The sequence below is a fragment of the Cryptomeria japonica genome, chromosome 4 (assembly GCF_030272615.1).
Source record: "Cryptomeria japonica chromosome 4, Sugi_1.0, whole genome shotgun sequence".
NCBI lineage: Eukaryota > Viridiplantae > Streptophyta > Pinopsida > Cupressales > Cupressaceae > Cryptomeria > Cryptomeria japonica.
In genome coordinates, this window is record NC_081408.1 from 510472070 (window position 1) to 510490362 (window position 18293).

At 37.2% G+C, this 18293-nt stretch overlaps 1 protein-coding gene across 2 annotated transcripts in view; it reads left to right on the forward strand.

Moving 5' to 3' along the window:
* Positions 1-18293, forward strand: part of LOC131034640 (uncharacterized) — a 218051-nt gene that overhangs the window by 57522 nt on the left and 142236 nt on the right. For both annotated transcript variants that reach the window (XM_057966192.2, XM_057966193.2), the window contains exon 5: positions 12561-12600. In XM_057966192.2, the coding sequence (XP_057822175.2) occupies positions 12561-12600 (40 nt within the window). The remainder of the gene's footprint in view (positions 1-12560; positions 12601-18293) is intronic.

Below are 18293 nucleotides of genomic sequence, written 5' to 3' on the forward strand. Positions count from 1 at the left end.
TTTTTCTCCATTAAGATCAATGAACTTCATCTAAATTTGAGAAGTAACAACAAACATTGCAAATTGTAGAAACAACACATAAAGATCCACCATTGTAATGTCCCCTTCTCCTTAGCATGTGGACACTCACGAGGTTAGCCTATTATTTGACCCTCGTAGGCCAAGGTGTTGATTAGAGGGTCAATTTGGCGGATACGGATGGCTTCACATTTTTATTTCTAGATGGTTTGACGAGATTACACGTATGATGTTATAATTGCACTTTATAACATAATATTATTTTTATTTAATAATTAAAGTGCAATTAAATAAATAAAGTGTAAAAAGAGAATATGAGTTAGTTAGAGAGGAATCTTCTAGAAGGAACCAATCATGTGGAGAGATAAGGATAAATAGAGGGGGTTGGTTCATTGTGCATCATTGGTGATTTGACATCTTCTCTTGCATTGTGGTTGTGGAGCCTAGGGTCTCTGCAGATTATTAATCATTGGGAACGATACCTCCCTTTGATTGCATAACTGAGGGGGTGAGAGATCCTCTAAAGGGTTGCTTGAGAGTGAAGGATATCTCAGTCTTTCTCATTGGAGCTCATCGAGTTACAGCACTATCTATGGTGACTAATCTGAAGACACTTTCAGTTTTATAGGTTTATGATGATATTTTTGTACCAGCATTCTAGGAGTGAGACAATTTGGGTAAGGGGCATTTGGAGGAGTTTTGTGGTGATTGCAGGTGATATATCAGATCTGAGACAAATTGCATCAGACCCTTATTTACGACAACTTTTCTCATAGTCCATTGTTGATGCATTATTTCAAGGTTTTGAGGACAGCAACAGTATCTAGGAGGAAGGGCGATTCATTTTGATGTGTTTTAGAGGAGTAAAAGGTGAAGTTCGAGGCCCATTAATTTCCTGCACAAAATCGTACCAGTCTGAAGCTATTTCACAAATTCGTGCATTGGCTCCCATTGTGGCATCGATTTGGATATTTGACTTGGGCGATCTTCTTGGAAAGAAATAGCGATTCCTTTGGCATTGTGGAGAAGGGTTCAGCACTTCAAATTTATTTGTTGTCAGACCTCCTTAGCAGCAACAGGGGTGATTCTGGCAGGAAGATCGATTTTGGTCATTGAAGGCTTCAACAACAAAGATATTGCTTGCTTCTTCAAGGCGCTATATCCGGGTGCATTTGACATTAAAAATCCATTGTAGTTTCAGTCTGTGTGTTGAAGTCCATAGCTGTCATTGTCTTCAGAAAATCTGAAGGTGGCCATTGTTGTTAGTCCATGAATTTGATATAAGTTGGCCTATGTAATGAGCACATGATTATCTAATGAGAAGAGATAGGATTGATTCATATATTTGTGATTTCTTGAGCTGCATGCCAACTATTTGTCATAATTAGAGTCTGCTGTAATCACATATTTCTGCATATCTATTCATGGTATTTCATCAAAACATAAAAATATAAGTTGCATTATCATCCTTGATTATTGTCCTATTTGTTTGCAAGTCATCCACATTAGAAAACCACTTTTCTTAGTGTCAAAAATTAGTCTGAAGTGTTGCAGAAATCAGAACAGCATAACACACAAGTGGTCTACAAATCTGCATAACACACAGGTTATACAGTTAGGAAGTTTGAACAGCAGGGTAATCAGTACATTGTTTGACAATATCCCTTGGGTATCTTAGTTAATAACAGCAGGGATATTACAACCATGCTTCAATGAAAATCATGTATTAATTCCAACAAGTCTTGGCAACAACTTCGAGCTTCCTCCTACCCTACTTCTAACTGCTAATTACTTCTGCTACTAACTATTGATCAACTATTGCCCTTTACAAATGAAGAGCTAATGCCTTATATAGATATTTCATTTACAATGAATGGCCTGGACTGACTTGGATTCAATGTTCGAGATTACAAGATGAAATCCAAATTCGGGTTAGTTACAACTAACTCCATTTCAACTAATGAGAAAATTACAAGATTTTGGACACATGTCCTTCAAAATGTGGGACCAATAAGAAAATATGTTAGGTACATTTAATTTTGTGTCTTCACATGGGTAGTTATCTTCCTTGTAGGATGAGCTAGGTACATTGAACTTGGACATGTTGATGTGGCATCATTTGATTGGTTGAATGTGTTTCTCCTTGATGATGTTTGATCCTGAAATTCCTTGTCTTCCTTGGCGTAGAGTAATCTCCATGTTGTAGAGTCCTCATGTTGAACTTGGGATCTTGGATTTCCAAAGGAAATTCAAGGTAATTGTGATTGTATCCTTTCTTATGTCGATCCTTGCACTTGCTTCGTTGAGGTGTTCCTCCCTTGATCGCCCTCCTCTTGAATGTGATTGCGGTTGTGATGATTTTCATGTGCAGCAATGTTGTCTTTATCCTTTTCTCACGTTCTTGAGGTGTGCTTCCTCTTCACCTTTGAAACTCTTGAACTTGAACACCTTGTTTTGTCTTTGTGCATCCTCATTGAAGTCCTCTTCTTGTTTCAGATAATCTTCATCTTAACTTTGATCTTGTGCATCTTGACTCCTTCACCATTCTTGTCAAGTCCTCCCCTTTCTAGCTTCCATCCTTGCATCAAACCTGAAAAAGAAAGGAAACAAAATGAATCATATTTGTGAATGAAACCCATATGAAAATGCAATAAAATTGAGAATAAGAGAGATTCATGATAAACCAAGAAGTCTTTACTCCCTTCTCATGCCTTAAACACCTTATCACAAATCTAGAAATGACAACCTCAGGTCTGAAAATGCTTCTGCAGTGCTGAAACTCACAGCAAATCAGAGCCTGAAAATGGTGAAAATGCCTCTAAAAATCACACACCAGCTCAACCTTCACAAGTTTGCCCAATGCCTGATCTTAATTTTTTTTTTTTCGTTACGACAGGGGTATCCCCACGACCTAGCCCAGCGCCAAACCTGGCTTACCTTGGACTTACTTTATTGCCAAGTTGGGGTCTAGGAAGGGGCGAGCTGAGGCGAGACTAGTTCCCTGTGGGGAGGATCCACAGCCCGCAAGCAGTTCCCCCCTCTTAAACCCGGGAGGAGTCGAACCCGAGACCAATGGGGAGAAAACCCATGGCCCAAGCCAACTCACCTATCCGTGCTGATCTTAATTTCGCCTCAAAAATGCAAGGCTGATGAAGACAAATTGCTCCACCTCTGGTGGTATAGTTCGCTCAGATTTGCTTATGTCAGTTTGTTTTTTGAATTGAGCTGAATTATTTATGAAATGATCAAATTTCATCTTACTTAAATATGCCTCTTCACCCATTGAATCCTACTCCTCCAACTTGGCCGACTTGCACTTTATATTTTGAAAATTTGAATTTGCATTCACAGCTGACTTGTTATGTATGTTTGAATTTTGTTTTTTTAAAAGGCTTTTGTAATTTGCAAGGGGGCTGACTTGGGCGTAAGACCCATATTAGCGCCTAGGATAAACAATCAAGGTGTGAGCGCTAGGAATTAAGGGGGAAGGGTTGAGCGCTAGGAATTAATGTGGAAGTGTGAATACTCTGAGCGCTACTTTCTCTTTGAGGTGGAAGTAAGTTCATTTCTAATCACTTCCTTTGGTTTTAGTCGGAAATGAAATTGTCAAAAATTAATTCCATCTGTTTTACTCGGAAATGTAATTGTCAAAAATCACTTCCCTCTGTTTTAGTCGGAAGTGTAATTGCTTGAAATTGCATCCAATCATTTAAGCTGAAATGAAATTACTTAGAATTGCTTCCTTTCATTTAAGGTGGAAATGCAATGACAAACATTTTGATCTAGAAATTACCTTGGAAGAATTTGTAAGATGAAAGTTATTTTGTCAAGAAAAAAAATTTGAGCTTGAAAATTCACAACTAATTTTTGAATTTGTATTTCTTCACAAGAAATTTTACTTAAATCTTTCCAAGGAATTTTTTACAAAATTTTCTTATTATTTCCTTCCTGTCCTTGACAAGGGATTTTTCCTTGTCCATATCAAATTTCCATCTCTTCCACGCTTATCACTCGAAAAATTCAAAATCCCAAGCAATTGACGCTAACAACATTTTTTGCAATTTTTAGAACCTTGACAAGATTTTGTATGATTTATCTTTTGACAATTTTTCTAACTTGACCTCAACTTTCAACCCAAACACTTTTCGATGAGTCCCGGACTTGAAACACGAATTCCTGACTTCACTGCACCCATTCAAAGACAGATTTTGCACTTCAAATACATACCAAGGGATGCTCAACACACTTAACCCAGATCGACAAGACTAACCCCTTCCCACAAACAAAGGTTAGAAAACTACGACTATTGCCAAGCTAGAAGAAAACTAAGCTAAAACACCTATGCTAGAAAGCAAAAAAGAAGGGGTCCCCATTTGCAATGGGGCGATGTGTGAAAATGTCACAACAGTAGGGCAGGTGGTACTTTGTATAGGTACAAAGCTGGTTGTTGCTAAGGGTTATTTGCAACATGAAGAGTTGATTACAAGGTGAATTTTGCTTCTACTACAAAGATGTCAACATTTTGGTTGGTTCTCTCTATAACTGTTTAGTCTGATTGGAAAGGCATTTCAGATGGTTGTCAAGAGTGCCTTTTTGAATGGTGATTTGGATGAGGAAGTTAAGATGGTAAGCATGTTCCACAAGCTTGATACATCAAAGTCCATCGACAACTTATTGATTTCGGGTTCAAAAGAATTCTAATCAAATCTTTACACAAGAGTGATGGCGATGACAAAGTGATACTCATTGTCTATGTTGATGATCTTTCCATCATGAGTAGTGGGTCACCGCAGTTAAGCAAATGAAAACTGATCTATTTTATTCTTTTGATGTAACTGCGTGGGTGTAGAATTTCAGTAACTATCATGCCATTTTGAAATTTTTATGGTTTATGTCAAATGTGCGAAACATCTCTGGGAGAAATTTGTGATAATAAAATACAATCCATTTGCTATACTTATGGAGGTTGGGCTGGAGTTGTCAGCCAATGCTACTTCATCGGTCGATGAGTCACTCTATAGATGGTGGGGAGTTTGATATATCTTACGTACATTCAGCTAGATTTACTTGTTTCTGCTAGCTATCTTTCTTGGTTTTTTCACAACCAAAATTAGTCTGTTGACAAACAACATAACACACTATCCAATATGGCAAAGACACTCATGACTTAAGCATATTGTATTAGATTTTAGTAGATTTGACCTGTAAGGATACAGAGATTATACTTGGGCTGATTCAGATGATACTTGAAGATCAACAACTGCTTATGTGTTTACCTTGCATTCTGGAGTTATTTATGTTGTGGCAAAGTAAGCTTGAACATTCTGTTGTATTCTATTTCATCGAAGCAGAATACAAGGCAGCTGTTAATGAGGGTTGCAAGGCTACGTGGTTACACAATTTCTGCTTGATTTATGGATAGCTCATTTTATATCTTCTCCACTCTATGCCAGAACTAAATACATAGAGGTTCATCATCATTACATTTGACAATTTATTGAGAATGAAGATACTCCTCTTTATTACCATGCAATTTAGGAGCAGACTGTTGACATATTGACTAAGTCACTAAACTTAGGGATGTCTCTTGTTTTGTCATTTAGGGTGGGCAATGCGTGGGGAAAATGGGGTGGTTGGTATTCAATATTTAATGCAAATCAAATTCATTGTGACTACTTTTATAACTATAATAACCTCCATTGCACTTAATCAATATAAGACACACAAACCAGTTGCATGCTTCACTATTTATCATATTCTCATCAATTCTTTTTGTATTTACTGTTAATAGCATAATATATATGTGTTTTAATAAAAGTAAAGTTTTATTTGTTGTTTGTAACTAGGGTTATATGGGTTCGGATTGCCTTAAGGCAACATCCGAACCCCATTTAGGACCGGGTCCTATCCTAGGGTAACGTGACCCTATCTTATGCACAACCCAATACCACGCTATGCTAAATACACGCCATCTAATTATTGGCGCCAAAAACCCAAGGAGGCCGACTTGCATTTCAAGGAGTAAAAGATGTGTATAAATAAGTGACAATTTGCAAGTCAACATACATTCATTCATTTTTTCACACATGCAAATGAGAAAACAGCTTTGCTCATCAAGTGCGAATTAATAAGGAAGAAGGCGAATTCATCCAGACTTATGCGAATTTGTGCAAGATGACATAGGTGGTGTTGTGTAATTTGAAGGACATAGAAAGAGCAGATCTGCTACACAAATAGATCAGATCTGACAGAAAAGCTAAGTATTGTAATAGTGCATTTAAGAGGAGAATATATAATCTGACCTGTGGGTCTTTCATGCTGGGTTTTTCCTCCTTGGAGGTTTTCCCAGGGTATGCTTGTTGTCTACTGTTTTATTTCTGATTTATGTTGGCTTATTAAATACTGCAAATCTGATTACAATCTAGGGCATATTTAATTTATGTTGGACTAATAAAATACTGCAAATCTGATTACAACCTAGGGCATAATCAATTATCTAAATATGATTAACATACCTAAGGTTTAAAATTGACATGGTATCAGAGCTAAGGTGTCATTAACTTCTGATTTTAGCAAATCAATTGTTGCATATAGCTGTTGTTTGTTTTCAGATTAAAGATGTCAGGTTTGAAGGCTGAAGATAGACTTGAGGGAGCCATTGATTTTGCTGCTTGGAAAGTTCGTATTCTATTGATCCTTGAAGAAAATGACCTACTTAAATTTGTAGAAGAAGAAAGGCTGTCTCCTCCAGAAGATGCTGAAGAGTTGAAACTGTTCAAGAAAGATTCCCTCAAGGCTAGAAGGATCATAATTGAGTCCGTCAAGAATCATCTTGTCACTGTCATATCAAAGTTTGTATCTGCTAGAGAAATGATCAAACACTTGGAAGGGATGTATGAAGTCAACAATCTCAGCAGGGCTCTTGCCCTAAGACAACAACTTCTACACATGAAAATGAAAGAAGAAGACTCAATCATAGCCTACTTCATGAAGATCAATGAACTAAAGGACAAGCTAAGCACTCTTGATTGCCAAATCTCAGATAAAGACCTTGTTATGATTGCATTAAATGGTCTACCTGATGAATGGGAACCATTCATTCGTAGCATTGGTGGAAGAGCCGATCGTCCCAACTTTGAGCGTCTTCAATCTGATTGCATCGAAGAGGAATATCGAATTGAGGTAAGAGGAAAACTCAAGAACTTTCTCAAAGATAATCATGTTCTCTTATCTAAATCTAGGAAAGGTGGTCATTGGAAGAAAGAGAAGAGAAGCAAAGATTTTAGATCCTCCTCCTATGATCCAAGGAAAAATTCAAGAGATTCCTCTCACATTCGTTGCTTTAGATGTGACAAGTATGGTCACTCCGGCCAGAGATTGTCAGAATGACCCAAAGGAAAGGGAAGCCAACTTAAATGAAGTTTCCAAACAAAATGAAGACTACCTTCTTATCTCTGCTCTTTCCAGCAATGTTCCTACGGACAACAATACGTGGATACTTGACAGTGGTGCCTCCAGACACATCTCAGGATTTCGTGAGCATCTCTCAGATCTGATTGAAAAAGACACCAATCTTCATGTAGTAATCGGTGATGATGCTCGATACTCGGTAAAAGGTTTTGGCACTACCTCTTTAAAACTAGATTCTGGTATTTCCTTACAACTCTGTGATATTCTCTTTGTACCTGGTATTAGAAGAAATCTTATTTCCATTTCGACTTTAGAAGATAAGGGGTTGCAAATAGCATTTTCTGAAGGGAAAGTACTCGCTTGGCCTAAGAAATCTAATTTCAAATCTGCTTGTATTATTGGAAATAGATGTGATAGTTTATATAAGCTTGCAGCTAATCCAATTCAAGCTCTCATTCATGAGACCCCTAAATCATGCAAGCTATGGCATAGAAGATGGGGTCATCTTCACTTTCAAGCTCTTCCCACTCTTGGTAAAATGGTCAAAGGTATGCCTAAACTCAGTTTATCTCATGATGATGCTTGTAAAGGTTGTGCAATGGGTAAGAATGTAAAGAATCCCTTTCATAAAAGCGATAGTAGGGCTAAAGAAAGGTTAGAGCTTATTCATTCAGATTTATGTGGTCCTATGTTTGTAGCATCTCCTAGCGGTTTCCTATATTATGTTATCTTTATAGATGATTTCTCTAGGAAAACATCGATTTATTTTCTTAAAACTAAAGAGTCTGAAGAAGTCCTAAACAGATTTAAAGAATTCAAAGCCTTAGTTGAAAATACTACAGGAAATCGAATTAAATGTTTGAGGTCTGACAATGGAGGTGAATACACCTCAGGTAGCTTTTATGACTTTTGTGTTAAAGCAGGAATTAAGAGGGAGTTCTGTGTTCCCTACAACCCTCAGCAAAATGGAGTTGCTGAAAGAAAGAACAGGACCATTGTTGAAGCTGCAAGAGCCATGATACATGATCAGGACTTGCAACCTTTTCTATGGGCAGAAGCATCTAAAACCGCAGTTTATATTCAGAATAGATGTCCTCATCGAGTCCTAAAGGATGTAACACCTGAAGAAGCCTTTTTAGGAATCAAACCTGACATCAGTCACCTAAGGATATTCGGAAGCCTTGTATATGTTCATGTGCCTAAAGAAAAATGTACCAAGCTGGATCCATTTGGAAAGTAAGGCATCCTAGTAGGATACAGTGAATCTTCCAAAGCCTTCAGGATCTACATTTCAGGTCAAAGGTATGTTGAGGTAAGTAGAGATGTAACTTTTGAAGAAGATATTGCTTTCAAAAGATCTAAAGGTTCATTAACCAACAATAATGATATGGTGATGGAAAAACAAGATTCAATTGTTGATGCTAACCCTGAGTTACAGGAGGAGTCTACTGATCTTCCAGATTAGGAAGTTCAGAATGACTCATCAGAACCCATGCAATCTACCGATATACCTCAGGATATTGTGATCTCCAAGAAGAGACCACTTTGGGTTAGAAATACGATTCAAGATGCTGAAGGGTTTGCTGCTCCCAGAGGAACCTTTAGAAATAGCAAGAGTTTCCAAAATCACGCCAACTACATTTCTGTGATGTGCAATATAATTGAGTCTGAACCCCACAATATCGGAGAAGCTATGTCCCATCATACTTGGAAATTAGCCATGGATGAAGAGTATGGGTCTATCATCAAGAATGATGTTTGGGACATTGTACCTAGACCCAAAGGTAAGTCTGTCGTTTCCTCTAAATGGTTGTTTAAAATTAAACATAATGCTGATGGTAGTATTGAAAAATATAAAGCTAGGTTTGTAGCACATGGTTTTTCTCAAAAGGAAGGAATAGATTATGAAGAAACCTTTGCCCCTATTGCTAGATATACTTCTATTAGGTCTATAATAGCTATTGCTGCAGCCAAAGGTTGGGAGCTACATCAAATGGACGTTAAGACAACCTTCTTTAATGGTGTCATTGAGGAGGAAGTCTATATTGAGCAACCAGAAGGTTATGTAATCCATAAAAGAGATTCTCATGTTTGCAGGTTGAAGAAAGCCTTATATGGGCTCAAACAGGCTCCTCGCGCTTGGTATGAAAGAATTGATAAGTACTTACTAAGTTTAGGGTTCTCCAAGAATGATGCTGATGCTAACATTTACTTGAAAGTTTACAATGATGAGATGCTTATTTTAGTTTTGTATGTAGATGATTTATTTCTCATGGGTAAAAATAAATTAATCATGAGATGTAAAAAGGAATTAGCCTCAGAATTTGAAATGAAGGATTTAGATCTAATGCATTACTTTCTAGGGTTAGAAGTATGGCAAAGAGCTAATGAAATCTTTCTAAGTCAGGGAAAATACACTATTGATATTTTGAAAAGATTTAGAATGATAGATTGTAAATCTATGCGTACTCCTATGGAATCGAACTTAAAGAAGTTAAGTGTTTCTGCAGCTAACTCTGATTTTGCAGATCCCTCTGAGTACAGGCAGTTGATTGGCTCCCTGATGTACCTAGTCAATACTAGGCTAGATATCTGTTATGCTGTGAATGCTCTCAATCAGTTCATGAGCTCACCTAAACATGTTCACCTGGTTGCTGCCAAGCACATTCTAAGATACCTACGTGGCACGATTGGTTATGGGCTGAAGTATTCACTTAATACCCCAATCCTCTTGAAAGGCTACTCAGATTCAGATTGGGCAGGAAGTGTCAAGGACAGGAAAAGCACTTCAGGCATCTGCTTCAACTTGGGCTCCGCAGTGATCTCTTGGGCATGCAGGAAGCAATCTTCGGTAGCATTAAGCACTGCAAAAGCTGAGTACATTGCCGCATCTGTTGCATCCAGAGAAGCAGTGTGGCTTCATAAGCTCCTCGTTGGATTATTTGGTCGAGCCAATGATCCTACCACCATTCATTGTGATAATCAAAGCTGTATAAAGATGTCAGTAAATCCTGTATTTCATGATCGGTCCAAACATGTGGAAACACGCTATCATTACATTTGGGATATGGTGCAGAGAGGCGCCATTCATCTAAAGTACATTAGCATAGATGAACAGATTGTTGACATCCTCACCAAATCTTTATCCAGAGTGGAGTTCGAGTACTTCAGAGATAGACTTGGTGTCATGGAAAATGGAACCCTGATTGAGAGGGAGCTTCAATCTTAGTGACTATTTGTAGCACTTTGAATCATTCCTTGCTTGTGTGCAAAAATGAATTACATCCAATCTATGCTTGTGTGCTAGATGTATAATTGTAATAATGTAAAGACCCACTGGTGTATTACACTTTCTATGCTTGTGTGCTAGAACCATCCTATGCTTGTGTGCTAGGTGGAAGATGTAATTCTATGCTTGTGTGCTAGATGTAACTTAAAGGTTCAGACTATGTATTCTCCTCCTCCCTAGTTAAGAGGGAGTGTTGTTTGTAACTAGGGTTATATGGGTTCGGATTGCCTTAAGGCAACATCCGAAACCCCTTTAGGACCGGGTCCAATCCTAGTGTAACGTGACCCTATCTTATGCACAACCCAATACCACCTATGCTAAATACACGCCATCTAATTATTGGCGCCAAAAACCCAAGGAGGCCGACTTGCATGTCAAGGAGTAAAAGATGTGTATAAATAACTGACAATTTGCAAGTCAACATACATTCATTCATTTTTTCACACATGCAAATGAGAAAACAGCTCTGCTCATCAAGTGCGAATTAATAAGGAAGAAGGCGAATTCATCCAGACTTATGCGAATTTGTGCAAGATGACATAGGTGGTGTTGTGCAATTTGAAGGACATAGAAAGAGCAGATCTGCTACACAAATAGATCAGATCTGACAGAAAAGCTAAGTATTGTAATTGTGCATTTAAGAGGAGAATATATAATCTGACCTGTGGGTCTTTCATGCTGGGTTTTTCCTCCTTGGAGGTTTTCCCAGGGTATGCTTGTTGTCTACTGTTTTATTTCTGATTTATGTTGGCTTATTAAATACTGCAAATCTGATTACAATCTAGGGCATATTTAATTTATGTTGGACTAATAAAATACTGCAAATCTGATTACAACCTAGGGCGTAATCAATTATCTAAATCTGATTAACATACCTAAGGTTTAAAATTTACATTAATGACCATGATTCATATATGTTATAACTGCAAGAATCAAAACCAAATGGAGTGGACTCCTAACCAAAACAATAACTCTTCCACAGGAGAAGGCAGAAAGAACAAGCAAAGCTGGCATATGAACCATTATGTTCACCACATGAGTTCCCAAATTTCCTGTTTCTAAACTTACTTATGTGAGCTGAAGAATGATGCAAAATAATGCTTTTATTGGCTTACAGCTAAATATTAGGCAATGTTGTTTCAATAGTTAACTGTTATGAGAATGTGAATTTCATACAGGTATGTAGTGCTATCTTTTTTCTCGGCACTGTCTCAGCTTTCTGTATATTTTGAATCTGGAATATCATAAATGTTTCTTTGAGTGTTGTTCTTAAGGTGAAATTAAATCAGATAAACGTAAGGAGGCTATGATAACCCTTTAAAGTGAAGAATCTGACCTATACTAAAATTTCCATGTAGATATGGTATTTTTAAATTATTTTGTACAGTCCAAATAGTGTTAATGAAGTTGATGTTTTCAATTTGAAATATGTAAGATTCAAGGGGAGTATCTTAACAAATTTTACACAAGAGAATGCAAGTTATGCAAAGAAGTAATGTAATTTAGAGCCACTGTTTGGTATCTTGAAGAAAAACACTATGATCCGGTCATTTTTGTTATTATCTTTCAATGAGAAGGCCAAGTACTGGACATGTTTATGTTACTATAGCAATGCCAAGCTTTGATGTTCCTGTGTGATATCTAATTTTTGCCTTGATGGTATGGGATCTGTTTGACGTAAAATTTTCATGTAGAATACATCTAATGCTTGATTGAGTTTTTGCCTTCGTTTGATTTTTGAATGAATAGCTACTCTGTTTCTTTTATTATGCACTATTTCTTGGTTGCTTTTATAGGAGCATTAGAAAAACTTGGGAGCACGTAAAACCTTGACATGATGAAGGTATTGCATTGCTGATATGTCAAAATACAAGGAGGGAAAGGTACTACTGTCACCTTGAACTTGTTTATATGATAGAGCAAGGCATGCGAAGTTCATGTCATTCTGATAGCAAGACATTTAAATTGCATCTCTCTCATGTTTATTTATGCATAGAAATACAATCATTTATTGGTTCTGAAGCTGTGTTATAATGAATTGTGATTATATATACTTTATTTGATTATATCATTTTCCAATATAGTTTGGAGAATGGTAACAACATTGTAAATCTGTTAATAGAGTAGAATTGTTATGTATCATAGTTCTAAGAATAATGGTATTACCTTACTCCGAGCATTCTATCTTTTATGGACCCCCTTTATAGAAAATTTGTACTTAAGAAATAACTAGATCATGAGCGCTCAAGATATGAAGGAAAGATACTTTTAATGTGGTGTGGTGGAGGTTAAAGTTGTCTTTGAGATGAGCTTGAAATGTTAAGTAGCTGCATGCTAATATGTTCTTCATTGATGTTGATAATTGGTTCTTTTCAAAGCAAATTGCAAGGTCTCATTGGACATTAGCTATGACCATCTACATGAGTGAGTTATTTATTCAAGTCAAGAAATTGATTCCCTGTACACAGCAATCCTTATCAATTTCTGTATAATGGTGATTTCATAAACATCTTCATATATAATTTATAGGCTAGAGCTCCTTAATCTATTCCATATGTTGCATTTAAATGTACTTTGTATTTGCAGAAGTGTCAAAATAGACTATCTTAAGAATAGATTGTGCTTGCAGGCAGATTGCAAATCACATTTTTAATGGCCTCGGCCTCGGCTTTTCAACGCTTTCAAGTCCCTCTAGAAGCATGAATCATTTTCATATTTTATTTTAAAAAAGGCAATATATTATAAAAAAAGGTCAACGTGAGATTTGACTGATTTAATCAGTCAAAAAGTCACAATTTTCTGGTATATTGTGATTTTGGGTTTTGACTGATTGAATTGCAATTTTCTGATATATATTGAATTTCTGCTTTTTTTTTCATTCGTCTGATTTTCAGATTTTCCATCTGCTTTTTTTGATTTTGTCTGCAGTAGGGTTAGATTTTTCTTTAGTAGAATGCTCTAATCCTAACCCTAAACCTTGAATTTTAGGGTTAGGGGTTTTTTAATGCTTTATTATGCTCTAACCTTATTTTATTTAGGGTCTAATGTGTGAGGGTTTTCATGCTTTTCAATGCGCTAGTTGTAAGCAGGTTTAGAATGGATCACAAATATCAAGGAGTCTTATTTTGATGATGATGACCTTTAGATTTCAAGGGAGGCCGAGGTATTTGATGAAGAGTAGTTGAATAGGATTACAACAAACATGAATACTAGAGCTTCGTCATAATGACCTGTAGCCACCTAGTGGATCATTTGTTGTAACACATAGCCTGATTGACTTCCTCCACTTTCTGTAACTTTGTAGTTTGTAGGTTGTTTGTACTTTCTAGTTTGTAATTGATTTTCAGGGTTGAACTTTGAAGTCAAACTAGGTAGTGATGCACTATAATCAAAATTGTCAATATTAATGAGAAGAATCTGCTTTTTAAAATTCTTGGTGTATCACTTTTGCTTACTTTCACTCTATGTATGCAATTAATTTGGCTTAAGATATAAAAACTTTAATTATTTCTTTAATTTTTTTTTCTACAAGTTTTGGATTATCAAAATTTCTTGATAATCTTCAACTCAAAATCTGCATCAACTCAAAATCTGCAACAACTCAATCATGGATTCCAAAATCCATTTGTTGCTATACCTTCACCTCCAAACCTGCAACAACATGCCTCCAAACTGATTTTTCCTTCTCCTCCATTCCCCGTCCACTTCCCCTCCAAAAACTCCCTTTAAATAAATGAAAACTTGCCATGTCATGTTACCACTCTGTAACGAAATGTAATTTCATTATCCTTCACTTGTGTTTTCAAAATGCAATGCCTACCTTCATGAATGTCATTCAAATGTGATTTGAATTTGCATTTCATGCTCAATGAATGTTTTCTTACACCTTACAATTTGCTAAAATTGGCCATCCTTATTGTAGGACTAGATTCTTTGCATGTTCATTTTGTGACTCCAAGATTCTCTGTCATAACGCTTTTAATGGTTGTCACATGCTCCTGCATCATGTGTTTAATATTTGGGGAGTGCTTAGATGATGAAGTAGATTGCTGTTCTATCCCTATTTCGTCTTATAAACCTCGGTATTTTTTTTCCAACATGTATAGGCATTTGATAATCATCTTTTTTCTTTTTAGGATTGGTTAGTGTTGTGATGTTTTCACACATCGCCCCATTGCAAGTGGGGACCCCCACTTTTTGCTTTCTAGGTTAGTTGTGGAGTCTTTAGCTATTAACCTTGGAAGAGATGTAGTATCGTAGGTGGCCATGAGGTGATCAGGTCATCTCTCTCTCTCTCTCTAGGGTGTGGCTGAGTCAGTTAGTTCTCAAGGCTTAGGAATGAATGATTTCATCATGATCATTCCATTTGATCATCATATTTTACTTGCAAAATCAGAATGAAGTGCTAAAATTTCTCCAAGGCAAACTTGTTTTACAAAGTCAATATTTTAAGGAAGGATAGGCTAGAGTTTGAGTAATCATGAAGGGGCTTAAGACAAAATGATTAAGTTAGCAAAGTTGTCACTTTGAGGTCACTTCCAGTCAAGGCTCCAAAGTGCGACCTAAGACTTCTAGTGGACCCCAAAATGTACGCACTAAGACTTCTAGTCAAGCTCCAAATCAGCAAACTAAGCCTTGACTCTTCCAGTAGCCATCAAACTCAGCGAACTAAGCCTAGTGTATTTCATTGCTTGAAAGGAGACCACAATCTTGCTAAATGCGTTGTGAAGAAGTTGTTGCAAACTTAATCAATGGCGAGTCAAAGAGAGGAATGTATAGCAAGCTGATAAATCTTTTAATTTCGACTTCCAGCTGGGCCTCAAAAACACAAACTAACATTTCCAGTGGCCCCCTCAAAGAGCAAACTAAGGACTGGTATTTCCAATCAAGCCTTCAAAGAGCGAACTAAGGATTGGTCACTTCCAATCAGGTCCCAAATCAGCGAACTAAGGAGTGACGACTTCCAATCAAGCCTCCAATCAGCGAACTAAGGATTGGCACTTCCGGTCTGGCCCTCAAAATGTGAACTAAGATTTCCTATCAAGCTACGAAAGCGCGACCTAAGTATTGAGACTTCGAATCACCCCCCAAAAGTACAACCTAAGACATAGACACTTCCGCCACCCAAGTAGAAGTGCGATCTTGCACTCAAGGCAAAGGGAGAGGCATTTTAGTATTTGTGCCACCTTGAGAAAGGGCCCCACAATGAAGAGAAACGTTTTTTGTTCAAATTTGAATTTGATAGATGCGAGTCGGCTTTCAAACTTCAAATTGTAAATCATTAAATGATAGCCCAAGTTGGCCTTAAGATGAGGAATCGCACCCCTTCCACCCACTATAAAGACATTGTTGATCATTTCATTTGATCAACATACAATTGACGAAGTGATTGATTTCAATCAAGCAGAGACTTTGATTGAGGAAGCAGTGATTCTATTCCAAGCATATTGCCAAAATCGTCATTGCTAGGACAGTGAATTCATTCACCATTGGTGGCGACTTTAACAAAGCTTCAGCACTTAACGATTTTGCTTGATGAATTGACATTCAAACATCAGCGAACCCTGTCTATAATCAGCATCAGCAATCAAAGCTTTCTGGACAGCAAGTTCAATTTTAACATCAGCAATCAACACACAAGATCAGCAATTTTGCATCAACAATCGGATTAGCATCAGCATTTGACATCGCAATCATAGTGAAAAAGTGTCAAAATAATGGCTGTTTTGTCAAATTGGAAATCAAATTAGAGATTACCGGCCAGTTCTAAACTTGTTTGCAGGTCTGAATTGGGTATTGATTGATCATTTTCATTAAAATCGGAGCTGCTGATATGAAAATCAACTATCAAATCAGACATGAAAACAGTGAAAATCAGACTTTAGAGATGAAAATCATTGATCAAACAAAGGGAAATCATTTACAAATTTTAAGAATAACTTTGATCTCTTCTATATCCTGGTCACGGTTTGTTTGCTTTTCAGGCTATGAAGGTTAGAGTAAGAGATTCAAGCTATGGGAGAACTTAGCAGCGAGTGATGAGGATCAAAAGGCTCATTAGCTCACATACACCATCAAGATTTCACCACATATTTCCACACTTTGGCTCGTAAGCAGTGAAGCTCACAATGGGCTTGAGCATTATAGTGGCGCTGAAGTAAGACTTTTGATGATTTTCTGTTATTTCATTTGCCATGACTTCACCTAGGAAACCAAAATGACTCAGAGAATTCATTAAGTGTGTATGATATAATGATTGAAAGATTCAGTGTCAAGATACAATAGATGATTCCCTTTCTAGTCAAGTACTAATCCTAACTTTGAGATACTTTAGAAACAATTAATCTAAGATTCAGGAGCTCTTCACAAATATTTACCAAAGGAATACCCCAAACATAACTTAGCAGGGTCGATCCAGAGTGTGCGTGTTATGCAACATCACCCTTTCGCTGATGGGAATCCTCTTTATTTCTAACCTAAAGCACGCGGAAGCAGAGACAACTATGCTAACAAAAGCAAACTAATCTAAGAAAACAGGAACATCTAAACTAACCAAGCAAGAGCAAAACTAAAGAAACTATTCTAACTACAAAAGCAAAAAAATTTAAGTGAACAACACTCAAAAGACCTAAGTATATACAACTCCTAGCATGATTTCTCAGGACTTGTAGGAACAGTAAAGCAGCGGTCACAGTTTGAAGTTTTGCAAACTTATCCTTGAACTCAGAAAAATATTCTTTCAAAGCACAAATTCGAAACTCAAGCAAAACTTCAAGAAAGATTAGTAATTTGGGCAACTTACCCAGGCCATGATTGATCCATAAACAAGTTGTCTTTCCTAAATCTCCATAATCAAAATGGTATTCCTTGTAGTCAACAGTAGGGAAAGATACAACCTGGTGGTCTTCATTTGTGTTGTGACCATTTCACACATCGCCCCATCAGAATGGGGACCCCCTCTTTTTCTTAGGGTTTTGCTTTCCCTTGGTTAGTTTTTCTCTCTGCTTGCTTGGGTTCGGAGTGAGTGAGTGGTTGTCTGGGCTGGCTAGTTTAGGGTTAATCTTTGAGGGCTCGTTTTAGGGTTTCTTTCAAGTGGAGTCTAGCCTAGTTTTGGGAGGTCATTAGTCGTCTGCCTGGAACATTAAATGAAGTATTCCTTTTGGGAGAATCAGGATGGTGAGATTGAAGAGCATGGTGGATAGGTCTAAGGTCAGGGTAGGTCCAGTTTGATGGTTTTCTTGTTAAAGTCCTGTTTGCTTCCAGGTCTGAGTCGATTGAGCAAAGTCAATGATCAGAGGAAGATCAGAGTGGTTATTTCAGAAATTGATGAGCGAATGCACCTGATGATGATTGAAAGAGTTTTGCAGGAAGGAAATGAAATGAACCAAGGTGAGGAACTAGTCAAGAGAATGAATTTCGCTCCTGACCCTTTCAAAGGGTCTAGAGCGAAATTCTTGAAAGCTCTCATCTGTACTTGGCAAAAGGCAGGATCTTGATGGGGATGCGTGAAGAAAGGTTGGTATTCACTTCTTAAGGAGGATTAGAGTTCAAAAGGTCAAGAATCAAGCTAAAATCT